This window comes from Amblyomma mixtum, chromosome 3, assembly GCF_055824585.1.
Source record: "Amblyomma mixtum isolate Tamu chromosome 3, ASM5582458v1, whole genome shotgun sequence".
In the NCBI taxonomy this organism is placed as follows: domain Eukaryota; kingdom Metazoa; phylum Arthropoda; class Arachnida; order Ixodida; family Ixodidae; genus Amblyomma; species Amblyomma mixtum.
This window is the reverse complement of record NC_143014.1, coordinates 426,398,954-426,425,555: the sequence shown is the minus strand read 5'-3', so window position 1 is coordinate 426,425,555 and position 26,602 is coordinate 426,398,954. Positions and strand designations below refer to the sequence as shown.

General features: G+C 48.7%; 1 protein-coding gene across 1 annotated transcript in view; it reads left to right on the top strand.

Moving 5' to 3' along the window:
- The first annotated feature begins 18,326 nt into the window (after window positions 1–18,326).
- The window catches only part of LOC149357976 (uncharacterized), a 49,680-nt gene continuing 41,404 nt past the window's right edge, over window positions 18,327–26,602 (top strand). Inside the window, exon 1 of the mRNA XM_089576695.1 lies at window positions 18,327–18,515. Coding sequence (XP_089432821.1) covers window positions 18,327–18,515 — 189 coding nt within the window. The remainder of the gene's footprint in view (window positions 18,516–26,602) is intronic.

The window sequence follows — 26,602 nt, the reverse complement described above, 5'->3', positions numbered from 1 at the left end:
TTGCGGTACGCAACTAGTTTGACGCCGCTATCTGCCTAAATGCTGTGGCGCAGCAATCCTCTATTTGATTCTGTTCGAGCTTCGCGGTTTGAGTGCACATCTTTTTGTCGGCCCCTTTTAAAAAGCCCTTTGAGGGTTTGAAAAGTATTTCCCTTCCAGCGGAATTCCGTTGAGTTGTAATTTTTCACTGGGAATAGAAAGATGACAAGTATAATATAATGTTTGCTGCTGGGGAGAGTGCACGAGCGGGGGAAAAATTGCTCGCAGAATAAAATGAAGCATTGTATAAGCGAATTGCCTCTACAGCAAAATATTCCTTGTATCGAACCCCGTATTAAATGTGTTGTCAAGAGGCCACAGCCGCACTTAAGTTGGTAAATGTCTGTACATTGATCGATTACATTTAGTGGCGCTGAAGTTAAGTTCAGTTGGCATCGTTGTAAGCTAGTGTTGAGATTCGCCTCGCGATTATCCTGCACTCTATTCTCAGCTGTACCTTCCCTCGTGCGCTCAAAATATTTGGAGCAGATACTTCTTCTATTAATACGCACAATATATAGAACGGAAATAAAAAGTAGGAAAGAGGTTGCATGAGTAGAATGCAAGAAAACAGTGTGTAGAGCACATAGCAGCTATGTGACAGGACTCTCAAGGTTATGTTACACGCAAACATAAATACCCCTGAAAGTAGAATATTGAACAGCTGCCGCCATATCTCAGTTGGTAGAGCACTGGATGTGAGATTCAGAGGCCATGGGTTCGGACCCACGACGGCGTATGGGTGTTTGTAATGCGAAACAGTTATGTGGCTCATGAGGCGGAAAATCCGGCTTAATCGCTGTCCACGACAGATGATCCCAATACCCATGTGATCTCATGACGTCACAGGCAGTGCCTACGTCACAAGAAAAGAAAAATATTATTCCTTAAATGAAATTTCTCCCGAACTGAGTTTCTAACCGAAGCCGACGCCAACAAATCAGCTTCGCTGGCCACTTCATTAGAGTAATGCGCCATCACCGCAGTATTTAATGCGAAAGCATCACTAGACTCGTTACTAGAAAAGCGGGCGGCTGTGTTAGTAGACACGGCCGCCGAGCGTACCCGCGACGTTCAAAAACCGCCCTCGATGCGTCTCACGTTCTAGTGTGTGTACTCGCAGATGGTACAGAAATTGTCAGAAATGGCAAGAAAAAATAGGGTGACGACAGCAAGCCTAGCACCGCCATTTCAGATAATGGCATACATATTCGTTTGTCTATACATACCGCCTCCAACTGGCTCACCTAAATTTGGCGCCAGTTCTCCCGACTACATTCGTACCAAAATTGTAAGCAACCGTTTGTCGTACGGCGTTCCGGGTGGTGTCATACGATTTCTCGTTACATTCATAGCTTACATTGGCTAGTGAAGTTGGAGGCTAGCTTGCGTCAGGGATTCGAACCGACGACATATGCACCTTCAACTGCATGTGTTGCCAGACTCTTTGCCTCCTTCGTTAAGGCGCGGTTGAGGTGTCCAGCGAGATGTGAGAGTTAATGCGCATTTCCTTTCCTCCAAAACCATTTTTCGTTTCAAAATTGGGACGCGACCGTTCGTCGAACTTCGTTGAGGGAGGCGTCATATGATTTCCCGTTGCATAGAGCAGACGTCTTTTCGTCATGTTTCAGGCTACCTTGCGAGAGGTATTCGAACCGAGCGTCCGAGTGTTGCCCTCGAAACTTTCTGGTTTCAGCATTTGTGAAATTAACGTTCGGAGGCGCGTCTTCTTTTTCTTTCTGTGGGCAACCCGCGTCGAGCTCGAACGCTCACGATGACACACTAATGCTTTCGCCTTCACTGCATATCTCAAGTGCCCTCTGAATTTTAGAGTCGAAGCTCTACTTCACGACCAAAGCTGCATAAGTCGCTTCAACGCTGAAGCCTGATCTTAATAAATAAATAAGATAAATATTACATCGAGAGGATTTCGAACCCGTGGCGGCGAGAACATCACAGGTTTGCTGGCCAGTACACGAGAGCACTATGCAATCTCTGCAGCAGACCACACCTCGTGTTAAAATACGACAGTCTCGCGCTGTGCATTGTACAGCGTCGTCTTCAGCAACTAATACTCATATCGCCGCGAGATGTGCGGACAACCCAGCAAAGCAAAACCATGGGCCAGCCAGGCTAAACACATGTTTTCATATGTCTACTTGGTAAACTGCGCTAAAACCCTATCACTTTTTTTCTTCTACTTTCTAATCAATTTTCTTTCAGTTATAAATTAAGAATACTATTACTGACCCATTGATGAACATTAAAGATAAAAATAAAAAAGATAGAAACAATCCCTTATGCTCCTTGGTTTCGGTGACGGTTGGAATCCGTCATATATTATTAAGAAGTGCAGCGCAAAGAAAAAGGATTTTGCCGCTCCTGTGAATGCAGGTTCATGCGGGGTTCAGTTTAAGCCGCTGAGCTCGTGGTTTTCTTCTTGTTTTCCTTATCCGGAAAAAATTTTGTCTCCCAGTGTCTATGGGCGTGCTAATGAATGTTAGCAGTTGATTACGGCTAACGCAGTCACACTCGCTAAATATTTCGCCTACTTGGCTCGGCACTCGTATCGGCTTATTGCAGCATGCCGATACCTCGCATGTCCGGTTACCTTCGCGTTGATTGAGGTTATATGAGCGAACACAACTACCATCTCCCGCCGCGGTGGTTCAGTGGTTACGGCGCTCGGCTGCTGACCCGAATGATGCGGGTTCGATCCCGGCCGCGGCGGCTGAATTTCGATGGAGGCGAAATTCTAGAGGCCCGTGTGATGTGCGATGTCAGTGCACGTTAAAGAACCCCAGGTGGTCGAAATTTCCGGAGCTCTTCACTACGGCGTCCCTCATAGCCTGAGTTGCTTTGGGACGTTAAACCCCAATATACCAAACCAAACAACTACCATCTGGTTGCATAACCCGCTGCCACTCGTGTCGATAGCCATGGCACAAAAAGAATATGTTTAACTCGGTCTTCCAAACATGTTGCATATCTTTAAAACTGAGCGGCAGACATAGTGGCAGTTGCTTTTGCGTGCACACGGCAGAAAACGCGTTAACCACACGTTCAGCTGGAACAGGCGGATCCAGATCCCGCCCCAGCAGTCGGCAGCACGTGCACGGATGACATTCCTTCTTCATTTTTTTTTTCAACAGCCACCGCTCACCTAGTCACCTTGTTACAGCGCGGAAACCGCGTCATAACTCCATATCGGTGCCTAGTAGGCGTGCTGTTCATATAGCAGCATAGCAGAGGTTACTCGTCTACCTTTGAAATCACAGATGGTTGAGGAACACACGTGCCTTTAAATATATAACTAAAAAAAACTGTCACTAACATTGAGCATAGATCAAGTTTATGCGTGTACCCAGCAGTTCCATCTGCTGGGTTCGGGATCCACGTGCACACTTTGCAGGTCAGAGAGGGACAAAGCCCTTTAATAGAGGGTCGAATACGAAATTCCGAAATACACAAGGGAAGGTACCCCCGCCGCGGTGGCTCAGTGGTTATGGTGCTCGGCTGCTGACCCGAAAGACGCTCGTTAGATCCCGGCCGCGGCGGTTGAATTTCTTTGGAGGAGAAATTCTAGAGGCCCGTGTACTGTGCGATGTCAGTGCACGTTAAAGAACCCCAGGTGGTCGAAATTTCCGGAGCCCTCCACTACGGCGTCTCTCATAGCCTTAGTCGCTTTGGGACGTTAAACCCCATAAAACCAAACCAAACCAAAAGGGAGGGTACAAAAGGTCAGACGTAAAGGTTTCTGATACGCATATCTAGTGTTACCTTAACCAACCGCTGAGGCGCCCACTCCTCAGTCAAGTCGAAGTGTGGTGTTGTTTTGATGAGCGATTTGAAAGCAAACTGCGTGCGTATTAATGCTACACCCATGCCTGATAACGAGGCATTGCGCTGCTGAATGGAGACCTCATTTTTGCTTATTTCGTCCCAATCTTGTTAAGAACCTTGCTGATTCCTAATTTTAATTGTTTCGCTCCTCAGAAAAATATGGCCGTTATTCATAAGCTGTCAATTTTAAAATGAGCATTTCGCGTTCGTCTGGCGCACTGTCATTGGTCACTGAGATATGCCCGCGGCTTTCAGGCGTCTGTGGTAAGCGACCCGGGAATTGGGTCGATGGCATCCGGACCCCAAAATTGGCAGGCGCGATATGCTGCCACTGGGGACGTGCATTTCAGCGCTCTGTCAGCAGCAGGCGACCGGAGCAGACCAATGGCTGGCGTTGGCTGCGATATGCAGCCAATAGTGGGTTCCAGCCACCAACCACCCCATCAATGGCCGGATCGTTGTCCACCGGCGCTTCAAAGCCGCGGGTAAATCTTAGTGACACCAGACGGATGCGAAATGCTTTAAATGAATAGCTTATGGAAAACCACACCTCTGCGCGTTCTAGTCACTGCTATCCCAAAAGAATTTTCAACGATACTGGCTTTGGCTGGCACCATAAATGATACAATCCAGTTTTTTTTTCTTCAACAACGACATTACTCCAAAACTGCACTTTTTCAAATAAACGAGGCATGCAAACGTAGTATCAAGTAATATTAAACAGAATCTCATTTTCGAAAAATTATTTCACCTAGACGTAATGCGGCTGTATTGCAACCCTTGTGAGGTACCTTTTCGCATGCTCGCGAAGAAAAATTGGTCTTGGACTGAGACGAACGCTTATTCACAGCTGATAACCGCCGCGTCTGAGGTTTTACTGTCTGGGGTTTTGATGGGCAGTTAAGTATCGTGTCCTATATTTTTTATGCAGATTTTAATGCCGTGCCTGAGGTCACTTCAAGATAGTTTTTTTTCCGTCATAACTGCGTGTTATATTTAAATGCCTGAATGCATCCTTTTTCCAGAAATAAAAATCATAGAATGAAACCACATGATTAAAATTACTCAAAACCAAAGCCGATGCTCGCTTTTCTGTTCAGGAGGGGTAATCATAACTGGCAGCGTTTGTACGGTTAACGGTAAACGCCCCAGCGATACCACAGGTAATCAACACATTGCTAAGCACGCAAGCTTGTGCGTAGATTGTCTCAATTCGCGTGAATGAGAGCAGATTTTTGCATTCATGTGAACTGACGGAAACGAATTGCGTGAGGATGCACACGCAGTGACCGAAGCACGCAGCAGCACTATTCGCTGGTGGCAGCTTATTGCTTTCTGTGGAGCTGGAATGAAGCGAAGTTTGCTAGCTAGGGTGTATACTGACTGTAATTACAATATACCAAGTCACGCCTTGTTGATAACACACCTATAAGGCTTGGAATTGCTATGCCCTGTGCCCATAAATCATTTTCAAGCTAAACGTTTGGACAGATTTGTCTCTCTGGTTGGGTTTTAAGACTTATAAAATTCTAACGCATCTCCAACCAAAAACTTTAATTTGAAACGCAACGCTTCGGAGTCGGCTAGGCTCCTTCTTCAGGGGTGATTGGGGAACGCTAGCTACGGCTCCCAATCACCCTTGAAGAAGCAGCCGAGCCGGCTCCAAAACGTTGGGTTTCAAATTAAAGTTTTTGGTTGGAGACGCGTTAGAATTTTTTTATAAATCATTTGTTCCCAATACCACATCTGACAAGTTGCGAAATAGTATATCGTCGTCTGCCCGCTGTTTTCAGCCACATCTTTCATTTGAACCGATCGTTAGTGCCTGATCGTTTTCTTGTTGTTACCAGCCTGTGTCGTCAGATCGCAACTACTTCGCTGTTGCAGAAGTTGAAGAAGCGGAAGTTTTTAAGCGCATTAAGGCGACTTTAAGAGTTTTTAAGGCCACTTTAAGCTTGTTTTTAAAACGAATCACATTAGTATATTCATACTGCTTGAAAGTAAAGCTTCTGATTAGATCGTCAGTCAGACTCATTGACATTTCGAGACAGTTTTTGGCGCTGTGGAGGCTCAGTGCCCACGAGCGGGGCTGATGACACAGGGTTTGCGGTCTCTGTACCGAGAGCGGCGGCGGAACTCTGCTGCCGGCTAAATCCTAATACACGCCTGCATTCGGATTTTGTTGAACATTATGAATCCTGAAGGAGTAAAATATATATCTGGCGCTTTCCATTGCGCCTTGCACTGCAGACACCATAATAGATTTGCGTGCAAGAATTTATAACCGATTTTCATCATATCCCTGTTGCTTTTTTCTTGTTTGCTCTGCAGAAGCAATACCAATAGGAATAGAAATATTCTGCTGCTTAGTATGTATACAGTCACCCAATAAACAAAGCCGTGTCCACATTTTATTTCTGCCTCTAATTGTCACTATTTCCGCCTAAGTTGTCACTAGAAGCTACTTGTTTTCAAAAAGAAAGTTCGCATCCGCAGCTCAGACGTCCACATAACTGCTTACCAGCCATTCGCTCCTTTGTCGCTACGCGAAGTATAGTGTCTAACCCACGCATCCTATGTAATTTGAGCCATATGTAAGATCCGTTTTGGAAGAAACTATAACACCTAGCTTAGTTAGGTTTATGTTCCGCTTCTTTCCATTTCCGCTTCTTTCAACTGAGCTGGAATCATTGTATTTTCGCGATTATTTTCAGTTTCGTGATTGTTAATGATGAACCGTAAATTATTTGGCTTTTTGAACAGAATAAAACCCCCTTTTAAAGAAACTCTGCTCCATATATGATATCACTCTCACTTCAGTATAGCTTTCAATCTATGCGCATGTAAAGATGTATGTGTATGTAAAGATATGTAACGACATTTATATATATTTTCGTTTTTCTAATATGGGTCAAATCTAAAAAATGAAATTTTGAGATATTTGATAACAAAATCAAAAGCGAAACTTGCTTCAGTCTTTCAACACAAAGATAATGCACTGAAACATCTTTTAGTAGCCATTAATTATGTACTCAGTACTATTCTACATTTTACTTTTCGTAGCATTGCATCTCTTCTAGTAAAGTACTTTCGACGCCGGTCTGCATCACGCAGCCGCTCCCTTAGGATATCCCAGATCCCTTGGGATATCACCGTGCATTTCATAACTGGCCATGCCACCATCACTGTATGCGAGCGCTGCGAATAATATCCCTACCACACTGAACGTCTATTAGGCTTTTCCAACAAAGGCGCCTATTTGGCCAGTTGAGCAAAACCTCAAATGAGCAGTAAGCCAGCTACACGGTTCAGCCCAAAAGGTGGGACAGCCTTCGAGCTTTATCACCCAGTGGTGTGAATAAGGTGACTGATGTGAGTTTGAAAAGCAGCGAGGAACATTTTAACGTCACAGCGTTAAAGGCTCCGTTGTCCAGAAAATCCGGCGCCCACGTTATCGGCGTCGGCGTTGTGAGCAAAAAATCATCAGCACGACTCAGGCATGTGGTCCCCCGAAAGCAACCTAGGAGGCTAATGGGCCACCTAGGTCACGTTACCTTTCGGTGCCATCACAACCTGCCCATCTTGGCAGATGGCAGATAATGATTGGTCGCTCGTGAAGAGCAACCTGGGTTACACAAGACCCACCGATGGGAGCACGTGCCATCGCAGGTAAGTGGCGCATCGCTTAACTGCGGCACCACTGCAAAATGAGGGGTATGAGGACTCCCAAGAATCTACGAGTGTAAAGTAGAGAATGTCTTGCTCTACGTACAGGAATTCACCATGCTATCGCGTCATGCCCTTAAGGCGGACCCTATGTGTGCCCTCCAATTTTATTCATTCCTTGAGCTTGGAAATTAATTTTGTCTTATTTCTTCATCAAAATTCAGGGCGGCACTTTGCTGACCTAAAGTGCGGTGAGGCGAAAGCCTTAAGCGCAGTGTTGCTGCTTGTGTCACTGATGCGTTGTTAAGATACGCTTCGCATCTAAGAGTTAATCGTGACAGAGTCTTGCAACGCTGCCAGGGAGTCCACAGAACGCCATCGCCCGTACGGTTGTACGCATTGCTCGTGGGTAAATTGGTGCGGAAGACGCTTTCGGCTCTACGCACTTTAGATGGTTAAAGTTCCCTCTGAAATTTTTCCTATTCTGATCATTCAAGAGAGAGAGAGCTATGATTGTGGGAACTGTCTGCGACAGTCTTGCAACGCTGCCAGGGGGTCCAAGAACGCCATCGCCCGTTCGGTTTACGCCTTGCTCGTCGGCAAATTGGTTTTTGAGGAAAGGAAATGTATCTGTCTCGCTATCTGGGTGGACGCCTAAACCTCGCCGTAACGAGAAGGGAGGAAAATGGGAGTGAACGAAGGCACCGTATTGACTAGACGCGCCTTTGTTCATTCCAAACCATCGAGCTGGCATGGCGGAGTGGTTAGCATGCTCGTCTCGCACTCCGGAGACCGGGGTTCGATTCTCGACCAATTTCCGACTCGGTTTTATTTACTTATCTGGCCTCACTAGAAGGGTGAATTAGGATAATTGGGTAATTAAGCAGTTATCTGAACTCCGTCCCACTTACTTGGAGCATCACTATACGATCCCTTTAATTGGTTGCATGGTTACTAGCCAAAGTACAATCGGCCCCGTTTCAAATTCGCGCACTGTGACGTCACGACCGTTTCGACCAAAGAAAAAGGTTCACATTTCTGCCGATAACTCCTGCTCACAACTATGCGGCATTAAAGGCCTTAAAAGAACTACCAACGGCTTCCTTCATCATCATCAGCAGCGGCACGTTTTGCGTATCGTCTCGGCCTCCATAGGCACTCAGTGTGGATGCAAATTTTTTTTTGTGTGTTGAGATCTGAGCATAAGCTACAAACAGGCGCCCACAAAGAAAAACATTGTTGACTGTTTAGACTTTCCTTCTTTTATTTGAATTTTTTGTGCTGGACGGCGCTGTGATCGGAGGTTCTCGAAGTCCGCTCCTTTCAGCTCCAAAGGCATCAGGTGGGTGTATTTCAGGCCCCTTTTTGCAAAAGCGCCACACTTATGCCATGCAGTTTCCGCCCACGCGCCTTTGACCATAAAACCCGGTGGCCATATTCTATAAGCTTTCCATTTTCAATTGTGCATTGTCTGTACGGTCCTCTGTCATTGGTTACGCAGGTGTACCCGCGGCTTTCAAGCGTCTGTGGAGAGAAACCCGGTCATTCGGTGGTTGGGGACCGGACCTCACCATTGGCTGCATATCGCAGCAAATGGCAGCCAATGATCGGGTCTGGTTACTTTAGATTCTGAATAATTTCCGAGGTCGCACCGGAGGGGTGGGATAGGAAGTATGGGGGTGCGCAGCCTGGTAACTGCCTCCTTGCTGCTGTAGGGATCACAGCAGCTGGCGAGCGCAGGGCAACACCCAGGGAAAGGACCTAAATATTAGGGGAGAAGATGCGGGTCGGAACTGGGAGAGAGGCACTACACAAAGGCGTAGTGAGGTGAGGGAGGCGGCTGGAGGTGCCCGCGCGTCGGCTAATGCCGCAACACAACACACAATTCACAGAAAGCTTGGGACAGGATGCGTGAGGATGGGCATCTGGAGGCTCTTGTTGGTTTATGTTGCAGTACTCTGGCGATTCACACAAAAAAGACACACACGACACGGCACAGACTGCGCGGTCACAGAGGATCACATAACCCTGCATCATTAATGAAGCACACAACCGAGTGGTGTGCACTGCGAATAGTGCTAGCTGATTATTGTGGGAACACCAGATCACAAACAGTTGTGTGAGGGAGGGTGGTTAGCGCGTTGGCGTGAGCATGGCACACACAGAACAGGTGTTCGACTGTTTCGGTTTCACCACTGTCGATACAGAGGTCTTCGCCCTCTGCTCTGATGCGGTGCCGACGCTCGGCTGTCCATACACACCCAATTCCAATTAGAAGAAGCAGAGTGCGGGCGTTTCGTCCAAAGTTTTAAGCATGAAATGCTTTTAGCTCCCGTTGTCGGCAGTGTGGTGACGTCACGCCGAGACCGAGATCCACTCATCCGGGCTCTGAAACGAGAACATCCGGGCACCGTACGAGATTTAACGAGACTCTCTAAGCCCTCCTACGCGACCGGCATGCAAGCGCCGGTTGGTCTCCAAACGAGTCACAAAAAATAACTGCTGCCAGTGCCTTCTCAATGTTTATCAAGATATCAGTCGAGCTGTCATTTGATAATGCACGGAATTATAATTTCCGATTTCTAATAACGCGTGCAAAAATCACATACATGCCAGAATATTTAAGCATGAAATGCTTTACGGTGCGGTTCGGGTGTCCACCGCGATGACAGAGAATTACTGCTCCATTTCCTGTCCTCAAAAAACGTTGCGTTCAAAGGGCAAGGCATCGCGCCGAACGGGTGGTGGCGTTCCTACCTTCCTGTAAGGTGCGGCTCGGGTGTCCACCGAGATGGCAGAGAATTACTGCGTAATTTCCTTTCCTCAAAAAGCGTCGCGTTCAAAGGACGAGGCATCACGCCGAACGGGTGGTGGCGTTCCGCGGACTGCCTGGCAGCGCTACAACACGCTGTCGCGTTCCACTCCTAAAGGCGAAGATTAAGCGTCATTAATTAGCAGATAATTAGTATTTAGTCATTAATCAGTCATTACACACTAATCAGTAATTTGTCATTACTTCGTCATCAATTATGTGTGACGTAATCCAGTGGTAACATCACCAGTGTCACATACGCAAAGTGGTGCTGAAAACGCTTTCGCCTCTACGCACTTCGGACAGTTTCGAACGCGCTGCATATACATTCTTGTCAGGCCTGCGTTTCGTCGTGTCCACGCGCGCTTCGCATTATGCCCGTAAACATTTCATGCTTACTCTACTCTCGGTTACGGGAGAGGCAGATTTTTTGTTGATTGTTTTTTGTTTTGCCGCCGCAGTGGCTCAGTGGTTATGGCGCTCGACTATTGACCCGATAGATGCGGGTTCGATCCCGGCCGCGGCGGTGTAATTTCTATGGAGGCGAAATTCTAGAGGCCCGTGTATGTGCTGTGCGATGTCAGTGCACGTTAAAGAACCCCAAATGGTCAAAATTTCCGGAGCCCTCCACTACGGCGTCTCTCATAGCCTGAGTCCCTTTGGGACGATAAACCCCTACAAACCAAGCCATTGCTTGTTTAAATTGGATCGCTCGGGGCGGCTTGCCAGCAGCCATGCGAGGGTCAGGATGGAGGCAGGTGATGTTCCCGCGAATGATGTGGCGAGTAACGTCGTGCAATGTCACGTTGCCGCACTGAGGCATATTACTTTTGTCGTGTGCGTCCTTAGCTAACTCGTCTGCAGCTTCGTTTCCTCCTATACCAATATGGGAGGGGACCCACTGTATAATTTTGTCACAGCCGAGCTGTAGTTTGGCTGGTAGCTTTTACGTGCACGAAGCGCCTCTTTCGGGGAATCGCAGCTGCGAGTGTGCTGCCCGAGAGTCGGAGATGATTGCCGCACTTGTGATATGCGGTCGTTCGTAGAGGACGTCCGCAGCTAGGAGGCGGTCAGCTTATTCAGCAGCGGTGGAAGATGTGTAGTGATTGAGTCGGCATTGCTTGTCTACTCCTTCTGCAGGCACAGCGCCGGCGTCGGTGGCACACCTACCGCGGTGCGAGACAGAGCCGTCAGTGAATAAGAGGACCCTGTCCTTGAAGTCTTCGACTATTCATTCTAGCGCTTCCTGCAGGATAGCGCAATGTTGCCTAGAGCACTTAGAACTGACTCCCGCGAGATATGGGTTTATGCCCCAAAAAAGTGCCGATGTGGCGTGGCCGGAAGCGGTGTCGCGGTTGCAGTGTCTGGCATCCTTGCGTCAAAGAGACGGAGAACCTGGCCCTTTTATTGTAAACTCTCAAGAAATTAAATAAAATAAACAAAAATTGGAGAGGAAGCCCGCACCCAACCAGAGCTTATCGCAGGCGATCCAATTAAACATAAAAGAAAAGGGGCCAACGCCCAAGAGAAAATTTAAGAAAAACCAATTACAAGAGAGGAAAAAAAAGAGGCACAAATGATGGGCGGGGAAAAGTGATTTTTAAAGCAAGACGCCCCTGAAGGATTAAGAAGGACGAAATGAACATGAAACAGGGATGGGTCCAGCGTGCCCAGATTCTTCAGACAGGCTCGCAGGCGGCCAGGAGGCGGGAAGGTGCGGGGATCTGTAAGAAGGAAGAAGAGACAGGAAAAGAAAGCTAGGAGAAAAAAAAGAACAAACAGGAGATACTGGGCTTAAGAAAGCAGAAGGGGTACATAAAAAAGGGGAAATAGAAAAGAGGATCAAGTAAGTGACAAAAAGGCATGTAAACAAGCAAAGAAATAGAACGAGCGAAAAGTTAAAAAAAATCAAACAAACAATTAAAACATGAAAATATAACAGCTAGAGAAATGAAAAAGGAATGGCAAAAAAAATAAAAATAAACATGAAAAAAACGAAAAGCAAACAAAACAAAGACTGCGTGTACACGCAAAGCCAGCAAATATCAAGGTCCACATACCATCCACATGCCCGTGAGGCAGGGGCAGGGCCACGGCCCACTAATATTGGCCATATGGTGCCCCCGACCACATGAGACATGGGGAGGCACAGAAATGGCAGGGAGGTCTACGAGCCATCAGGGCGCGAATAAAGACGAGAGACAGGTGAAAGAAGGGAAGAAACGCGAACAGCAACGCGAATAAGCAACGCTCGAGACCGAGGGGAACATAACAAAGAGGGGAAGTCATGAGGGGAAAGAAAGTGCGGATAGCCGGGAAGCCGTGCTGCTATGTCTGCGGTGAGAGGACAGGCACGCAGGTAATGAAGAACATCCCCCACAGCTGCCCCGCATGGACAAGAAGGCGAAAGAAGGAGGGCAAAACGATGAAAGTACGAGGGAAAACGACCATGGCCAGTTAGGAGAGCGACAAGAGATCGGGGTGGAGGGAAAGAGAGCGGGATACGGTTAATACAGGGGACAAAAACAGCCAGGAGGGTGTCCGAATGTTCCGCGGTCCAGGTGTCTGACCAAAGACTGAGTACGGTGGTACGCATGCGGGTGCGCACTGACAAGGGTGACAGCCACGACGGCCGCAGGAGGCCACGCGCCGACGCCAGTGAGGCGGCCCAGTCAGCGAGCTCGTTGCCCCAGACACCACAATGGGCGGGGACATGATAGAGGAAGACAGGACGCTGAAGAGAAATGGCGGCAAGAGTGCGCTTGATGTCGCGGACGCGTAAGTCGTTCGTAGAAAGAGAGTGAAGAGCCTGAAGGAGAGAAAGGCAATCAGAGTAGACATGCAAGGGTAAAGGAGAGGGGGCGCGCCGGGCGTAACAACAGGCCTCATGAAACGCAACAGCCTCTGCGCAGAAGGCACTAGAGGCTGTCTCTAGACGAAACCGGCCCACGTTCGGCAGCGCGCCGGAAGATGAGAATTCGACGTAAGCAGCACCCGCAGAGTGGGACGTATAAGAGCCATCCGTGAATATATGAAGGCCGGGAAGGAAGGACTGAGATGGAAAGTGAGAAGGGAGAAGACGGGCGAAGGAGAATGAGGAAGCCAGAGAGGGATGGTCGCACCAGGAATCAAAGCGGGGCAAGATATCAGACGTTAGGTAAGTGTAACCGCAAAAGGTGACGGGTTCTACACCATTTAGAAGGTTGAACTCTGCACAGAGGCGATCCAATTCCAAGGGAAGAGGGGATACCCGGAGGAGTACCTGAAGCGCAGCCGTGCGCGTTGTGCGGAAAGCCCCTGTGATAGCGAGAAGAGGGACCCGTTGCACAGAAACAACCTTCTCCCGAAGGCGGGAATTGGCGCTGCGAGACCACCAAGCGGGCGCGGCGAAAGTAAGAGCGGGTTGTATAACATGAAAATAAAGCCTACGTAGAGAACAGGAAGAGAGGGAACGGTGGAAAGAGAGAAACGAGACAAGACGCGAAGTGAGGATCTTTGCCTTGTCGCGGAGAAAGTGAGCATGCGGTAGAAAAGTGAGGTGGCGGTCGAAGACAACGCCTAAAATTTTGAATTCCTGTTTGAAACTCAAGGGGCGACCCGAAAAGCGAACGGTTGGATTGCGCTTTTCCATTCCGCCCACGCCATGAGAAAACAGCATACAAAATGTTTTTGTCCACGAGATCGTCACCCGCGAGTCAGAGGCCCAACAGGCTATTCTGTTAAGGACATCGGCACACAACTGCTCCAGCTCGTGGCGCGTGCGGGCCGGAACCAGCACAATGATATCATCGGCATAGGCCTGTATTGTTACGCCAGGAGGCATTTGACATTCGAGAAGATCAGCGATTATGACGTTCCACAAAAGGGGTGAAACGGGGGATCCCTGAGGGCTGCCGAGAGTGGGGTTGGCTAACACCTCCTCACCAGTGCGTGTACGATAGACTACCGTGCGCTGCGAAAGAAATGAGCGCAAGAGGTGATACAGGCTGGAAGGGAGAGCGCGGCAGCGAAAGAAGCGAAGGACGAGGGGGTGCCAAACGCTATCAAACGCGCCCTGAAAATCAAGTGATATAAGAACTACGGGCGTGCGGGATATGCGGAAATTTTCCAGGGCCGTTCGCAACGAGGCCAGGGATTGCACTGCGCTGCGCAAATGGGTAAACCCAAACTGGTTGGGATGGAGAAGGCCCCTGGCGTGCAAGAAATAGTAAAGACGGCCGTGAAGTAGGCGTTCTAAAAGTTTACCGAGGATTGAGTTTATCACTATTGGCCCATGCGAGAGTGTGGGGATGCGTGGAGTTTTGAGAGCATACCGCTTGTCCCTGTGGCGCGATGAAGCCGTTCAGCATGGTTGAGTGCAGAGCGTTCGGCACGTAGTGAGACGGGCCAGGAGGCAAATTCCACGTACGTGGGGCCCACATCGGAGCTTTTCGGGAGGCTAGCGAAGCGTCTAATTGCTTCGCGGTGGTCTGCATCGAGTTTCTGCCACAGTTGTGGTTTTAAGCTCACGAGTGGAAGGCCGTAGAGCATGCGAGCATTTGCGATCCCCTCGTATAGGCGGAGCGCCAATGTGGGCGCGACGCCTTTGCCGTAGGCGAGGAGGCGAGCAGCATAAGCGGCTACACGTCTGTTTGCAGCTCGGAGATTTCCTACCTCACTGGTCCACTTCAGTGGTGGTCTATAGTTAGACCCAGATATTTTGCACTGTTCTTCCAGGGGAGGGGTAAGCCTCGGATGTGTAGGGCATGTGTGTGCTTTTACGTGGACAGTCGGAGGTGCACCATCAGTGCGATGGTCTTCTCAAGCGATAGAAATACACCTATACTGTTAAGGTATTCTGCTATTGCTTTGAGGGCGGTTTGAAGTTCCTTTCAGAATATGGTGTGGCCAGATGCATATATGACCATGTCGCCCGCATATACTATAGCCACACGGATGGCGTGACGAGTTGACGGCTGGCAGTTTGGAAGGCGTGCCAGTGCTAAGTTAAAAAATAAGGGACTAAGCCCGCTTCCTTGCGGGACTCCTACACGTATAGCCCGGGGTGAGCTTTATGTTGTGCCCGCGCGCACTCGAAATGTTGTGTCCCTCAGGAATGTTTCCACGCAGCGGCCGTCATCCGCTGACACCAAGCCATTGTAGGGAGGCCAGAATGACTGAGTGAGGCAGCGAGCCCAATGCACTGCGCACATCAAGCAGTATGAGATAGGAGACTTGACGGTTACCTTTGGCGACTTAAAGTGTCGAGAGGACTTTCGTGAGGCAGTCGACAGTGCAGCGGTTTCTGTGAAAACAGCATTGTTCGGGCGTGAAGTCATTTTGGGTTGAGGCAATCCATTCTACCTGCGGAGAGCCATGGCTTCAAGTGTATTCCCTGCCGCAGATGATAGCGAAATCGGCCTGTATGAAGAGATGGAGCTGGCCAGTTTCCCTCGTTTTAGGACAGGGGCCACCGCTTTATTTCACCGCTCTGCAGGGATCATTACACTGCGTCAGACTTCATTGAATGCTTCGAGGAGGGCCGGGCACTGTTATTGTTCAAGTTGATGAGCATTTTGTAGGTAATGCCATCTGCTCCTGCAGCCCTTCGGCTGCTGCGGCAGGCTTTGAGCCTGTACCTTAGCTCATGCATAGCGAAGTCAGTTTCGCAGAGCTCACGGATTTCGGTTTTGCGCTGGGAGGGAGAATGCGCATATGAGATAGGCCATTGTTTAGTGAGGCGGCAGGGAGCGTCTCAAAATTCTTTGCGAGGGCTTCAGTGAGCTCTGCGCTGCTGAGCTTTAGAGTGATGACAATAGCCAAGATTGGCAAAAGCGGGCCACTTCTGGCCGTAGCACAGCTTGCGTAATTTTCCACGGGCGAACAGAGCGTCATGTGTTGTTGAGCGTCGAGGAGATTTGGGACCAGATTTGTGTGTGGCGACGGGCTACGTAGCGGCGGCAAACGGCGTCAAGTCTGTGGTACAGTGTACAGTTGCTGCTTTGCGTGTGCATATTGCTTTGCGCTGGGCAATTCTTCTAGCGGCACAAGCGTTGAGAAGCTTAATGTGTGGCGTTGGACCTCCGGCCGCGAAAGTACAGTTCAAAGTTGGAAAGCGGGCGCAAGTGGCGATGTGATGGAAAAAATTAGTGCCAGCTGGGCTATGCTGCGTGCATCGTTCACAAAATTCGCTCTATCGAACTACGCTGTAGGTTCGGGTGACAGAACGAACACAATAGGTGGGGGTGATCGCTATGGTGTAGGGATGTCAGGCCTGTCAGGTTGTGAGTCAGGCCTTCGCTGCGCCGACTGTAAAAATTGAGCGTCAGACTTCACTCAGCATAAGCCTTTGAAATGTGCTGTGCGGTAGTAATTTTCCAGCAGTGCTGTAGAATTTGTTCTTGCAGTACAGCTGTGTATAATCTGCGTACAACAGAGCCTGCAGTCCATCGGCTATTTCTGATGTCTCTTTGCAGGATACGGCGAGCAACCACGAATTTTTCTTTATGGTTGCCCCGTCCTCTATTCGTTCTTCAGCACCAAGTTTGGGCGCTCACAATCGCCACCTTATTGTTTGAATCACTTGAACGCCTGTGACGCCGCGGCTTGTGAGCGATGAGGAGATGAAATCGTTGGGCTACGCGCTGCCAGCGGCAGCCTGGTCTTCGCAGTCATAGCAGAGGCTTCAAAGGCGCGGATTGTGCCCTGCCGCTCGCGGCGCGCAAATAGCCTTAGCGTCCGCTGTTGGGAATGAGCAGCCGTTACGCCTGACTCGTCCATGCCCGCCGGTCCCAACTCGATGACTTGCTGAAGGACTAGCGAGTGCGGGAGGGGTTGCGAAGAGGATACTGCAGAAGTTTATTTTACAATTTACAGCCACGAGAAATGCGCGCGATACCACGTAAGATGACACTAAATTGACAAGCGCGAGCACACAAAACAAGCAATCCGTCTCGTTAAGTAAGCTCTATGATCCCCAGATCCCTAGCCGGGGTATATGTCTACTTGATCAGTGTCCAGTCAGATGGCCACTCGTGGTACTAGAAGTGTCGCTCACAGCAAGCAGAATCACCAGCACACTTCACTGCTCTTTTGATGGAGGGAATGATCGTTCCGCAGAGCTCGGGAGTCTGGTCGCTGACAAAGGTCGACTTGAATGATGCGCATGACTGCCAGAAAGTCCGCAGTGCCCCGTGCGAACGAACGGGTCCTCCTACTTGCCGCTGTCGTGCTCCAGCGCAGGAAAGCTGACAGGCTTTGTTTTTTACTCGCGCGACCTGTCCAGGGAAGTCGTGCATTGTCCTCCATCCCGCGAAGAGAAGACGTTGCCGCTGCCGCCGCCACCGCCGCCGGGAGTCAGCCTGTCGTCGTCGCCTTTTCGATGACTGTTCTATTGGGTCTAAAGTGTCTCGTAAAATTCCTCTCGAGGAAAGAGGTCCCTGATCTCGACAGTGGCAACTCGGTCAGCGTTCGGACGGAAAGTTTAGCAAAGTTCGTTTTATGTTCTCCTTCCGATTCACTGCTATTGTGCAAAGTTCGCCTAGGTTTGCCCAGAATTAGGAACGAAAACCAAATCACGATTTAGGAAAAAAAAAGCAGGTGCTCTAGCTTTCTTGCTTTGTCTAAATGCTGGTGAAGAATCACCTGAGCTTAGAATTAACAATTGCAAGTTTTCCTTTCGCCATGCTTTTCTGAGCTCGAATAAAGTTTAACGTGTCCACTCGCCACTTGCTTCCGGAAATCAGCTTTTCTGGCTTTAATAAACGACGTATAAAAGCATGTAAGCCATTTCTCAGGAATGCTTGGGCATTGTAGTTAGGTGAAAATCGCAAAATTGAATTTTTTCCTATATTTGTCTACCCTGCGTCATTAAAAAATGAGTCATTGAGCACCTCTTACTTTTTAACCCTGCTTCTTTCGGAACAACATCATGCCTTGTTTCTGAAGCACTGATACGTTATTCTCTTTGTTTTGACAGGTGCTCAAAATGTCTTCACGAAGTCTTTCACCATCTACATCCTTTACATTGGACGGGGAAAACATGAGCTCAAGAGTATCCTTGGTTATTGAAGACAACGTGGTAAAGTCCTGCGTGGAAGGCACCGCCATTCCTGACATCGATTTTGCAACATACTTCACAAACCTCTGGAAAGAATATGAGGACTGTGTTGCTTTGGTGAGCTACAGCTTTTGCATCACTCATTTCTTTCTCAAAATGGACCTGAAAACCTACCGACCCTACTATGTGCAGACGATCTGGACGTTGACACTTGATAGCAGTTCGAAAATTAGACGGCTTGTGTTAGCAATGAACGATTGCAAGAATTGTACCTATGATTCGTGATATTGATTTTGGGATGATCGAAAGAAAAGGAGTGTCACACAGCTTCCACCCACGCCGTTCGATGACGTTCTACGTCACATCAGCGGTAACTCAGGACGTGCTACGTCCGCTGCTTAAGAACGTGGGTGGCGCTGATGATAAATACCCCCGAAAGCAGATTTGACAGCCGTCGCCGTAGCTCAGCGGTAGAGCACCGGACGCGTAATTCGGAGGACGTGGGTTCGGATCCCACCGGCGGCATGTGGCTGTTTTTTCTTCTATTTTTCTAATCAATTAGGTTTAAGCGATAACATATTCAGTAATATTCTAAATCGAACAACAGCACAAAATAAATAAATAAATTTTAAAAACCCCTCTCCCTTGGTTTCTGTGGCTGTTCGCTTCTCATATATACATACATGTGCGTGTGTGTGTGTGTGTGTGTGCGTGTGCGTGTGCGTGTGCGTGTGCGTGTGCGTGTGCGTGTGCGTGTGATTTTTCCTGTCAGGACTCAGTCGTCGTGCAGCATTTAACAAATTCATTGCGACTCAGTCGTCAGTAAGTTAAGCGATTTCACCATGCAGAAATTTTTCAACCGGAAAGTAGAGGGAGAGTAGTTTCAATTGTGCTTTTTAGTAAATGTACAGAATTCTGTGCCCTGTGCTTACGTCATCCCATGTAAGCTGTGGAATTAAAAACTGCTAAGTACACTTAATGCTAATGTGTCCATTCCAGATTGTTTTTTACAGTTTATGCATTCAGCTAAAATAATAAAAGTAGATTTCCCAATTGGGCTCTAGTGGCACTTGAATAGTCAGCATGAAGTTACGGCATTTCTGAAAAGGCCTACACATTTTTAGCAGGGTATCTGCGAGAATAGTTTCTATACCGAAAGGTGGCGGGTAAAAGTGCACAAAGTTGAAGAAATACGGCTTAGCAAGGTTGTCTGATGGGCTAGTTTGTGTAGCTTGGAAGGTTAAACATAAAAAAGCCCGAACTTGAAGAAATATGTCCCGCCCTTTCCTTTTTTCCTTCGTTTTTCTTGCACTTTCAAAATACGGCCTACGGCGTACACATTCGTTCATTGCGTAAACTACTCTTAATTTAGAAAAATTGCTAATTTGCATCTTCATTAATGCAATCGTGATCTAGCTTCTGGAAAGCTGCATGCTCTTCAGGAAGCCGAATATTATTCAAATGCCTTTTCACACTTTGTCCGATGAACGCAGTTTTCGTGACGCCGGTTTTCCGCGAGCGAACCGCGGTAGCTCGCTGATCTCTAGCTGTGCAATTCCTGTCAATCACCTATTGGTCGAAAGAGCCCTGCCGAGTTTTTTGAGCGCAGTAGTAGTGCTCGGTGGCATAGAGTTGCTCTAAAATTTATTACGGGAAGTGAAGATGATTTTCGGCGAATTCTTGTAGTAGCGAGCTACATCTCTGACCACTTTAATTGTACCCCTCTCAGCTTACGAGATTAAGGAATTGTAAAGAGGAAGATGAGCAGCGGCGGCCGCCGCCCCGCTAGCGCGCGGCGCGAGATCGCTGGCTGGATGACCGAAGCTCGGACCGGCATGAGCAGACTGCGGGTCGTTGTGAAACAGGGCGCAGAATGTCGACCGCAGATGGGCAGGGACGACAAGCAACCACTTCCTGCCGGTGGGGACGTAGTTGCGGCGGTACAATAGACCATCACGAATGGCGAAGTGAGCAGCCTGGCGGCGGAGGGCACGAGGCACGGGTGCCGCCGAGGAATTTGAGAGAAAACGTACAAGCGAAGATATCCAGGGGTCCTTATTTTGCTCGCTGCCCATGGTATCTGTTGAAAACGACAGCGAAGCGCAACCGGCTGGCGAGTGGCAGACAACGTCTGGCGGCAGTGGAGAGCGGGACAATGCGTCGGCGTCGTTATGTTTTCGGCCGGAGCGATAGATGACACGGATATCATACTCCTGTAGGCGTAGGGCCCAGCGAGCGAGGCGGCCTGTAGGGTCTTTCAAGGAGGCCAGCCAGCACAGGGAATGATGGTCCGTGACGATATCGAAAGGGCGGCCATAAACGTAAGGGCGAAACTTTCCGATCGCCCAAACAATCGCCAAGCATTCTTTCTCGGTTACGGAGTAGTTGGATTCCGCTTTTGTCAGTGCACGGCTCGCGTAGGCAACGACATACTCCGGAAATCTGGGTTTACGTTGCGTAAGGACAGCGCCGAGGCCAACGCCACTGGCATCGGTGTGAATTTCAGTGGGAGCAGTGGGGTCGAAGTGGCGTAAAATGGGAGGCGCTGTGAGCAGCCGGCGTAAGGTGATGAAGGCGTCGTCGCAGTCAGGTGACCAATCGGACAGGTTGTTGGCGCCCCGAAGAAGTTTTGTAAGTGGTGCGATGATAGAGGCAAAATTTCAGACGAAACGTCGGAAATAAGAACACAGGCCGAGAAAGCTGCGAAGTTCCTTCTGAGTCGACGGCTTGGGGAACTCAGCGACGGCACGAAGTTTGGCTGGGTCAGGAAGCACGCCGTCCTTAGAGACGACGTGACCTAAAATTGTCAGTTGGCGGGCGCCAAGCGACACTTTTTGAGATTAAGTTGGAGCCCCGCGGCAGTTAAACATGTCAACACGTGCTCCAAGCGGTGAAGGTGCGTCTCAAAATCAGGCGTGAAGACGACAATGTCATCTAAGTAGCACAGGCACGTGGTCCACTTCAGGCCGCGTAAAATGGAGTCCATCATTCGCTCGAAAGTCGCTGGGGCATTACAAAGGCCGAAAGGCATGACGGTAAATTCGTACAGGCCATCTGGTGTAACAAAAGCCGTCTTGGCACGGTCAGCCTCGGCCACAGGGACCTGCCAATACCCCGAACGCCGGTCTAAAGAAGAAAAGAACTCCGCGCCTTGGAGGCAGTCAAGGGCGTCATCGATTCGCGGCAGCGGGTAAACGTCTTTGCGGGTGATCTTGTTAAGCCGCCGATAATCGACGCAAAATCGTATTGTGCCATCTTTTTTCTTCACTAGAACCACAGGAGAGGCCCATGGACTACTGGATGGTTGAATGACGCCTCGCTGAAGCATGTCGTCCACCTGAGTGTTGATAATCTGGCGTTCGGCTGCCGAAACTCGGTACGGGCGTTGACGAAGCGGCAAGTGGGCTCCGGTGTCGATCTCATGGGTCACGGTAGACGTGCGGCCGAGTCGGTTTTGAGCCACGTCGAAAGAAGAGCGAAACTGGTTCAGTAGGTGAAGTAGTTGGGCGCGTTGCGGTGTGGCAAGACTGGCGTCGACGGAATCGGCAAAGGCATCGTCTGTGGCCACAGCGGGAGATGCGGGCAAAGTAAGAGAAGTAGTAGCAAGAGAACACGATTCGGCGCATCGTTCGGGATCGAGCAAAGAGTCGACGGGCTGAATGTGGCCAAGGCATTCGCCACGGAGAAATATGCAGGGGCTCAAAAAAGGGTTCGAGATCGGGATGAGGCTGCAGCCGTCTTGAACAGTGAGCAGAGCGAATGGCAGAGGCAGACCGTGTCGAGAGATGAAGACGTCGGATGGTGTAAAGACGACGGCGCCGTCAGATGCGGTGAGGCAGGAGACAGGTACAGGAACAGATGAGCACGGAGGAATCTTGATGTCGTCAGCCACAGACAGTTTGCCCCACGAAGATGACGTATCAGGCGAGGTAGCACTGCACGGAAGAAGTTCTAGCTCGGCACGAGCGCAGTCGATGAGGGCCTCATGTTGGGAAAGAAAGTCCCAACCTAAAATAATGTCATGCGAGCACGAAGAGAGAACGACGAATTCAACAGTATATAAGGAACCATGAATGATGACCCTGGCTGTGCAGGCAGCTAAAGGCGAGATTCGCTGAGCATTAGCTGTATGAAGCGAAAATCCGGATAACGGCGTCGTCACTTTGCGAAGTTTTCGGCACAGTTTCTCATTCATCACAGAAACAGCAGCGCCAGTATCAACAAGCGCCAAGGCGGTGTGGCCCTCCACAGAAACGTCGAGCACATTCGCTGGGGACAAACGAGGCCTTGAACTTGTCGCCGAATACGCAGTTCTTGCCAGAATAACTTTCGAAATGCGCAGACGGGTGCAGACTTCCTTGGGCGAGTGACATTGTTTCATTGCGGATTTGATATGCAGAAAACGTTTTGTTCCCGCGTGTTCAAATAAACGTAATTAGTATGAAGTCTGCAGAGGCGTGCAATGACTACGCCAGCATGCTTACTGCTCCATTGTTTTCGAAGCTTTGCCGTGTATCAAAGATAAGAAATGCAAAAAAAGAACAACGTCAAACGGTTTTCTCTGAGTCACCTGAACTCTCAGATATTGGCTGCGAAAGCGTTACCAACGGCAAAAGGAGCACTGATATTCACGTGGCTGAGCACTCGGCCACAAAGGTGATAACTACATGTCCTCGCGTTGTCCTGTCCGCCTTTCTTGTGAGTGTCTTGTGTTTTGCGGTTACTTTTGTACGAAGAATAATGCACCGACTAGCCCAGCAATAAGCGTTACTTGAGTCCTCGCTAACCAGTACTCTGCCGCTTTGACTGGTTTTTCTTTTCGCGCAGTCCTAATTTGGGATGAAGTGAGCGCTTTAAGCGTACAAAATCATTTCATCGGTCCTATGCCGTTTTTCTTGTTAATAAAAAGTAAGATTGCATTTGCCCCGTTGACTTCTGCATTCTAATTCCCCACACGTTGCGGACGCTCCAACACTAAGCCATAGATATTATGCCTTGGCAAGTGTGCAACGCCATTTCGCGATTGCACCGTTGGGCGTCATTTTTAATAAACAGTGAGTTATTCGTACAACTGTATGCCATCAACGAGAGATGACGTGTCGCGCAGGCTGTTCTTCGAAGCTGAGAAAGTTACACTGCTATAATCAGATGCAACTCATGGACGAAGCGGCAAATGCCCCTTAATGGAGGCCGTCCAGCCAAAGGTGTCGACCGATTCCCAGGACGTCGTATTTGATCCCTTTATACCTACTTGCCTGACATCGCAGACGGTGGCCGATGAAAGAGGATTCATCACGGCTTGATAGAATTAGCCACGTCGTCATGGAAATCGGTCGGCGACATTGGCTGGAGGACCTCCTTCGAGGGTCATCTCCTGCTTGGTTCTTGAGCTGTGTCCCACTATCGTCGGCGGCCAAGTCAGCCATCCGGCTGTCTGTGTCAAGCGTCAGAGGGAAATGTTTCGAAATGCCCAGCGCGAAAACACAGGGAGACGAGAGAAGCAATACAAACAGGACGGACGCTGTCTAACAACTGTTCATTTTCGAGGAAAACCCAGCACAATATATGCCAAAAACCGCGTGACAGTCAGGGGGCCAAAGATTACAACCTAAAGCACAATCATCAAAGGGCAGCCGACACAAGCATGAACCGGAAAAAGCCAGTGATGAAAAAATGGGGTAGGAAACTTTTATGAAATTATACACAAAAAGCACTGTAACTAGCATAAAACTGTGCTTTAGGTTAACTGTGGTGCTGTGCTTTAGGCCATAATGACTGTGGTTTAGGATGTAATCTTTGACCTCCTGACTGTCACGCGGTTTTTGGCATATTGAATTGAATTGAATTATTGCGCTGGGCTTTCCTCGAAAGTAAACAGGTTTTAGTCAGCGCCCGTCCTGTCGTTTGTGTTTCTTCTCTTGTCTTCGTCTGTTTTCGCGTTGGTCATTTCGAAATATGTTCCACCAACTCTCCGAATCAGCAATTTTGATTGTCAGAGGGAATATGACGAGCAGTGCTGAATGTGGCTGCTGATGACTCCGCTGACACTTTTTCTGGTGGAAAAGTTCCCGGTATATCATTCGTCCATTCTGCTTTATCGTCGGCTTGGCTCGCCGAGGCACGAGTACGCAGGTTGCGAGCGCGCTTCCTTGTACCGGAGGGAGACCCAGTAGAAATTCCACTGTGCCGCCCTGCTAGGCCTAGGTCTCACTATACTTCACATTTCATTCATTCATTCATTCATTCATTCATTCATTCATTCATTCATTCATTCATTCATTCATTCATTCATTCATTCATTCATTCATTCATTCATTTCTTTTGCCGCCCGATCGTCGGTTGCTCCGTTCACTAAGTTTTCTCGTCTGCTCGCTCTTTGCTTGCTTTGCACATTGCTTCTGCTGAAACACGTTCCCTGAGCTTCCAGCGCAGCAAAATGCAAAGATCATTTTGGTGGTGTGGTACATAGGGTTTAATAACCCAAAGCTGCATGAGCTATGAGGGCCACCGTAGTAGAGGCCACCAGAATAATTTCGACCACCTGGAGTTCTTGAACCTGCCCTGACATCGCACAGAACATATGCGTCATGCTTTTTGTTTCCATCAAAATGCGGCCGCCGCAGCTGGAATAAACTCACACGTCCTCGAGTTCAGCGGTCGTGCGCCCTAAGCACTAAGCTACCGCAGTGAGGGATCGTTTTCGCTTCCATCTTTTCATTCTCATATCCGGTGCATTGATCGGCTGATCCCAGCAGCAACAGGGCCGTTGCGACGCATGAGACAATAACAAAGCAATTGGAAAATACTCTGCGTAGCATGGCATAACTTTTTTATTGAAGGCCGGAGCAAAGGGCAGCTGGCCGCCTTTATTAGCTCAAAGCCCGGACAAACATAGCAATTTTATTCTGATACGATTTTAATCAGGCATCGTAGGCGCAGCCACACTCCCGCTCTGTCGGCTAGGGTTGACAGGCAAGCACCATTGAAATACCACTCATCCCCCTGTCACTGCATCCAATTGTGCTCAATCATGCGGACGACACTGCACGAATACGGCGCAAAGTCACCACCCATTGGTTCTTTGCCAAGAGGGGCTTAGCGCCGGTAAAGGTCGTCATGTGCGTGAAACACCTCGTAAAGCTCATCGTCGGTGCCGGCCCACCGGTGTGACATCGACATAGGGGCGGAATGCGTTTATGCAGTGGCATCATGGGTGTGTTTCTGTCACAAACCAGCGCGACGTCTTCTCCCACTACCGACGTCAGTTCGAGCAGCAACCAATGGCAGAGGACCAAATTATTGGCAAACGAAGTGAGTGGTTAGAAAATACGGGCCCTGCTGCCGATGGAGCGCGTAGATGAACCAATTGCGGAGAGGTAAAAAGAATATAGTTTGAATACACCTGTAGGAGAGTACCGCAACCTCCAGAATACAATCCGCGACCGCTATACAATCCTCAGGACTGAATTTTGTCTGAATTTTTTTTAAAGATTCCTTGCACCGGGTACATAACCCGAACCCGGAGTCTAGAATCGTGTTATGCATTTCGTGGTATAAGATAAGATAACATAAGATAAGATAAACTTTATTTTCAATCAAAAAATGAGAGAAAACGGGACTAAAAGCTGCAACCGCAGCTTGACTCGTCCCTGCCCCCTACATGAAAAAGACAGGTGGTACGTGACAGCAAAACACTAAACAAGAAAAGCATATCAGAAGAACAGTAGTTTCGACACGGTAAAAAGTACAATTGCCTATGGTAACAATACATGGCAACAAAACATGATACAAAACAAATATAAGGAAAGTAAATTTACGTCATTACAAACAATGATGACTCACCATTCGATATAGCAGTGCACTTGCATTTGAACATAGTTACCGAAAAAGGACTACATCATATTTCAGGATTGACAACAACACATCTGTTTATAAATTTTACAATATTAACTGCGGTTACATACAGTTTGCATTTTATTGAAGAAAAATATTCTTAAGCTGCCTAGAATTCAGCGGTAATATGTCTACATCTTTAGACAAATAGGAGTTTTAAGACCGAAGGAATGCGGTGTTTTAGGGTTTGTGCAGAGTAATTTGTTCTGCGGGAACCAACTTTCCAGTATTCGGGTTTTCTTGTGAAGTGACCTGACGAACTTCTAACGGCTAGTTGTGCTAATTTTTTTAGGATATTGTTATTTTGTCTC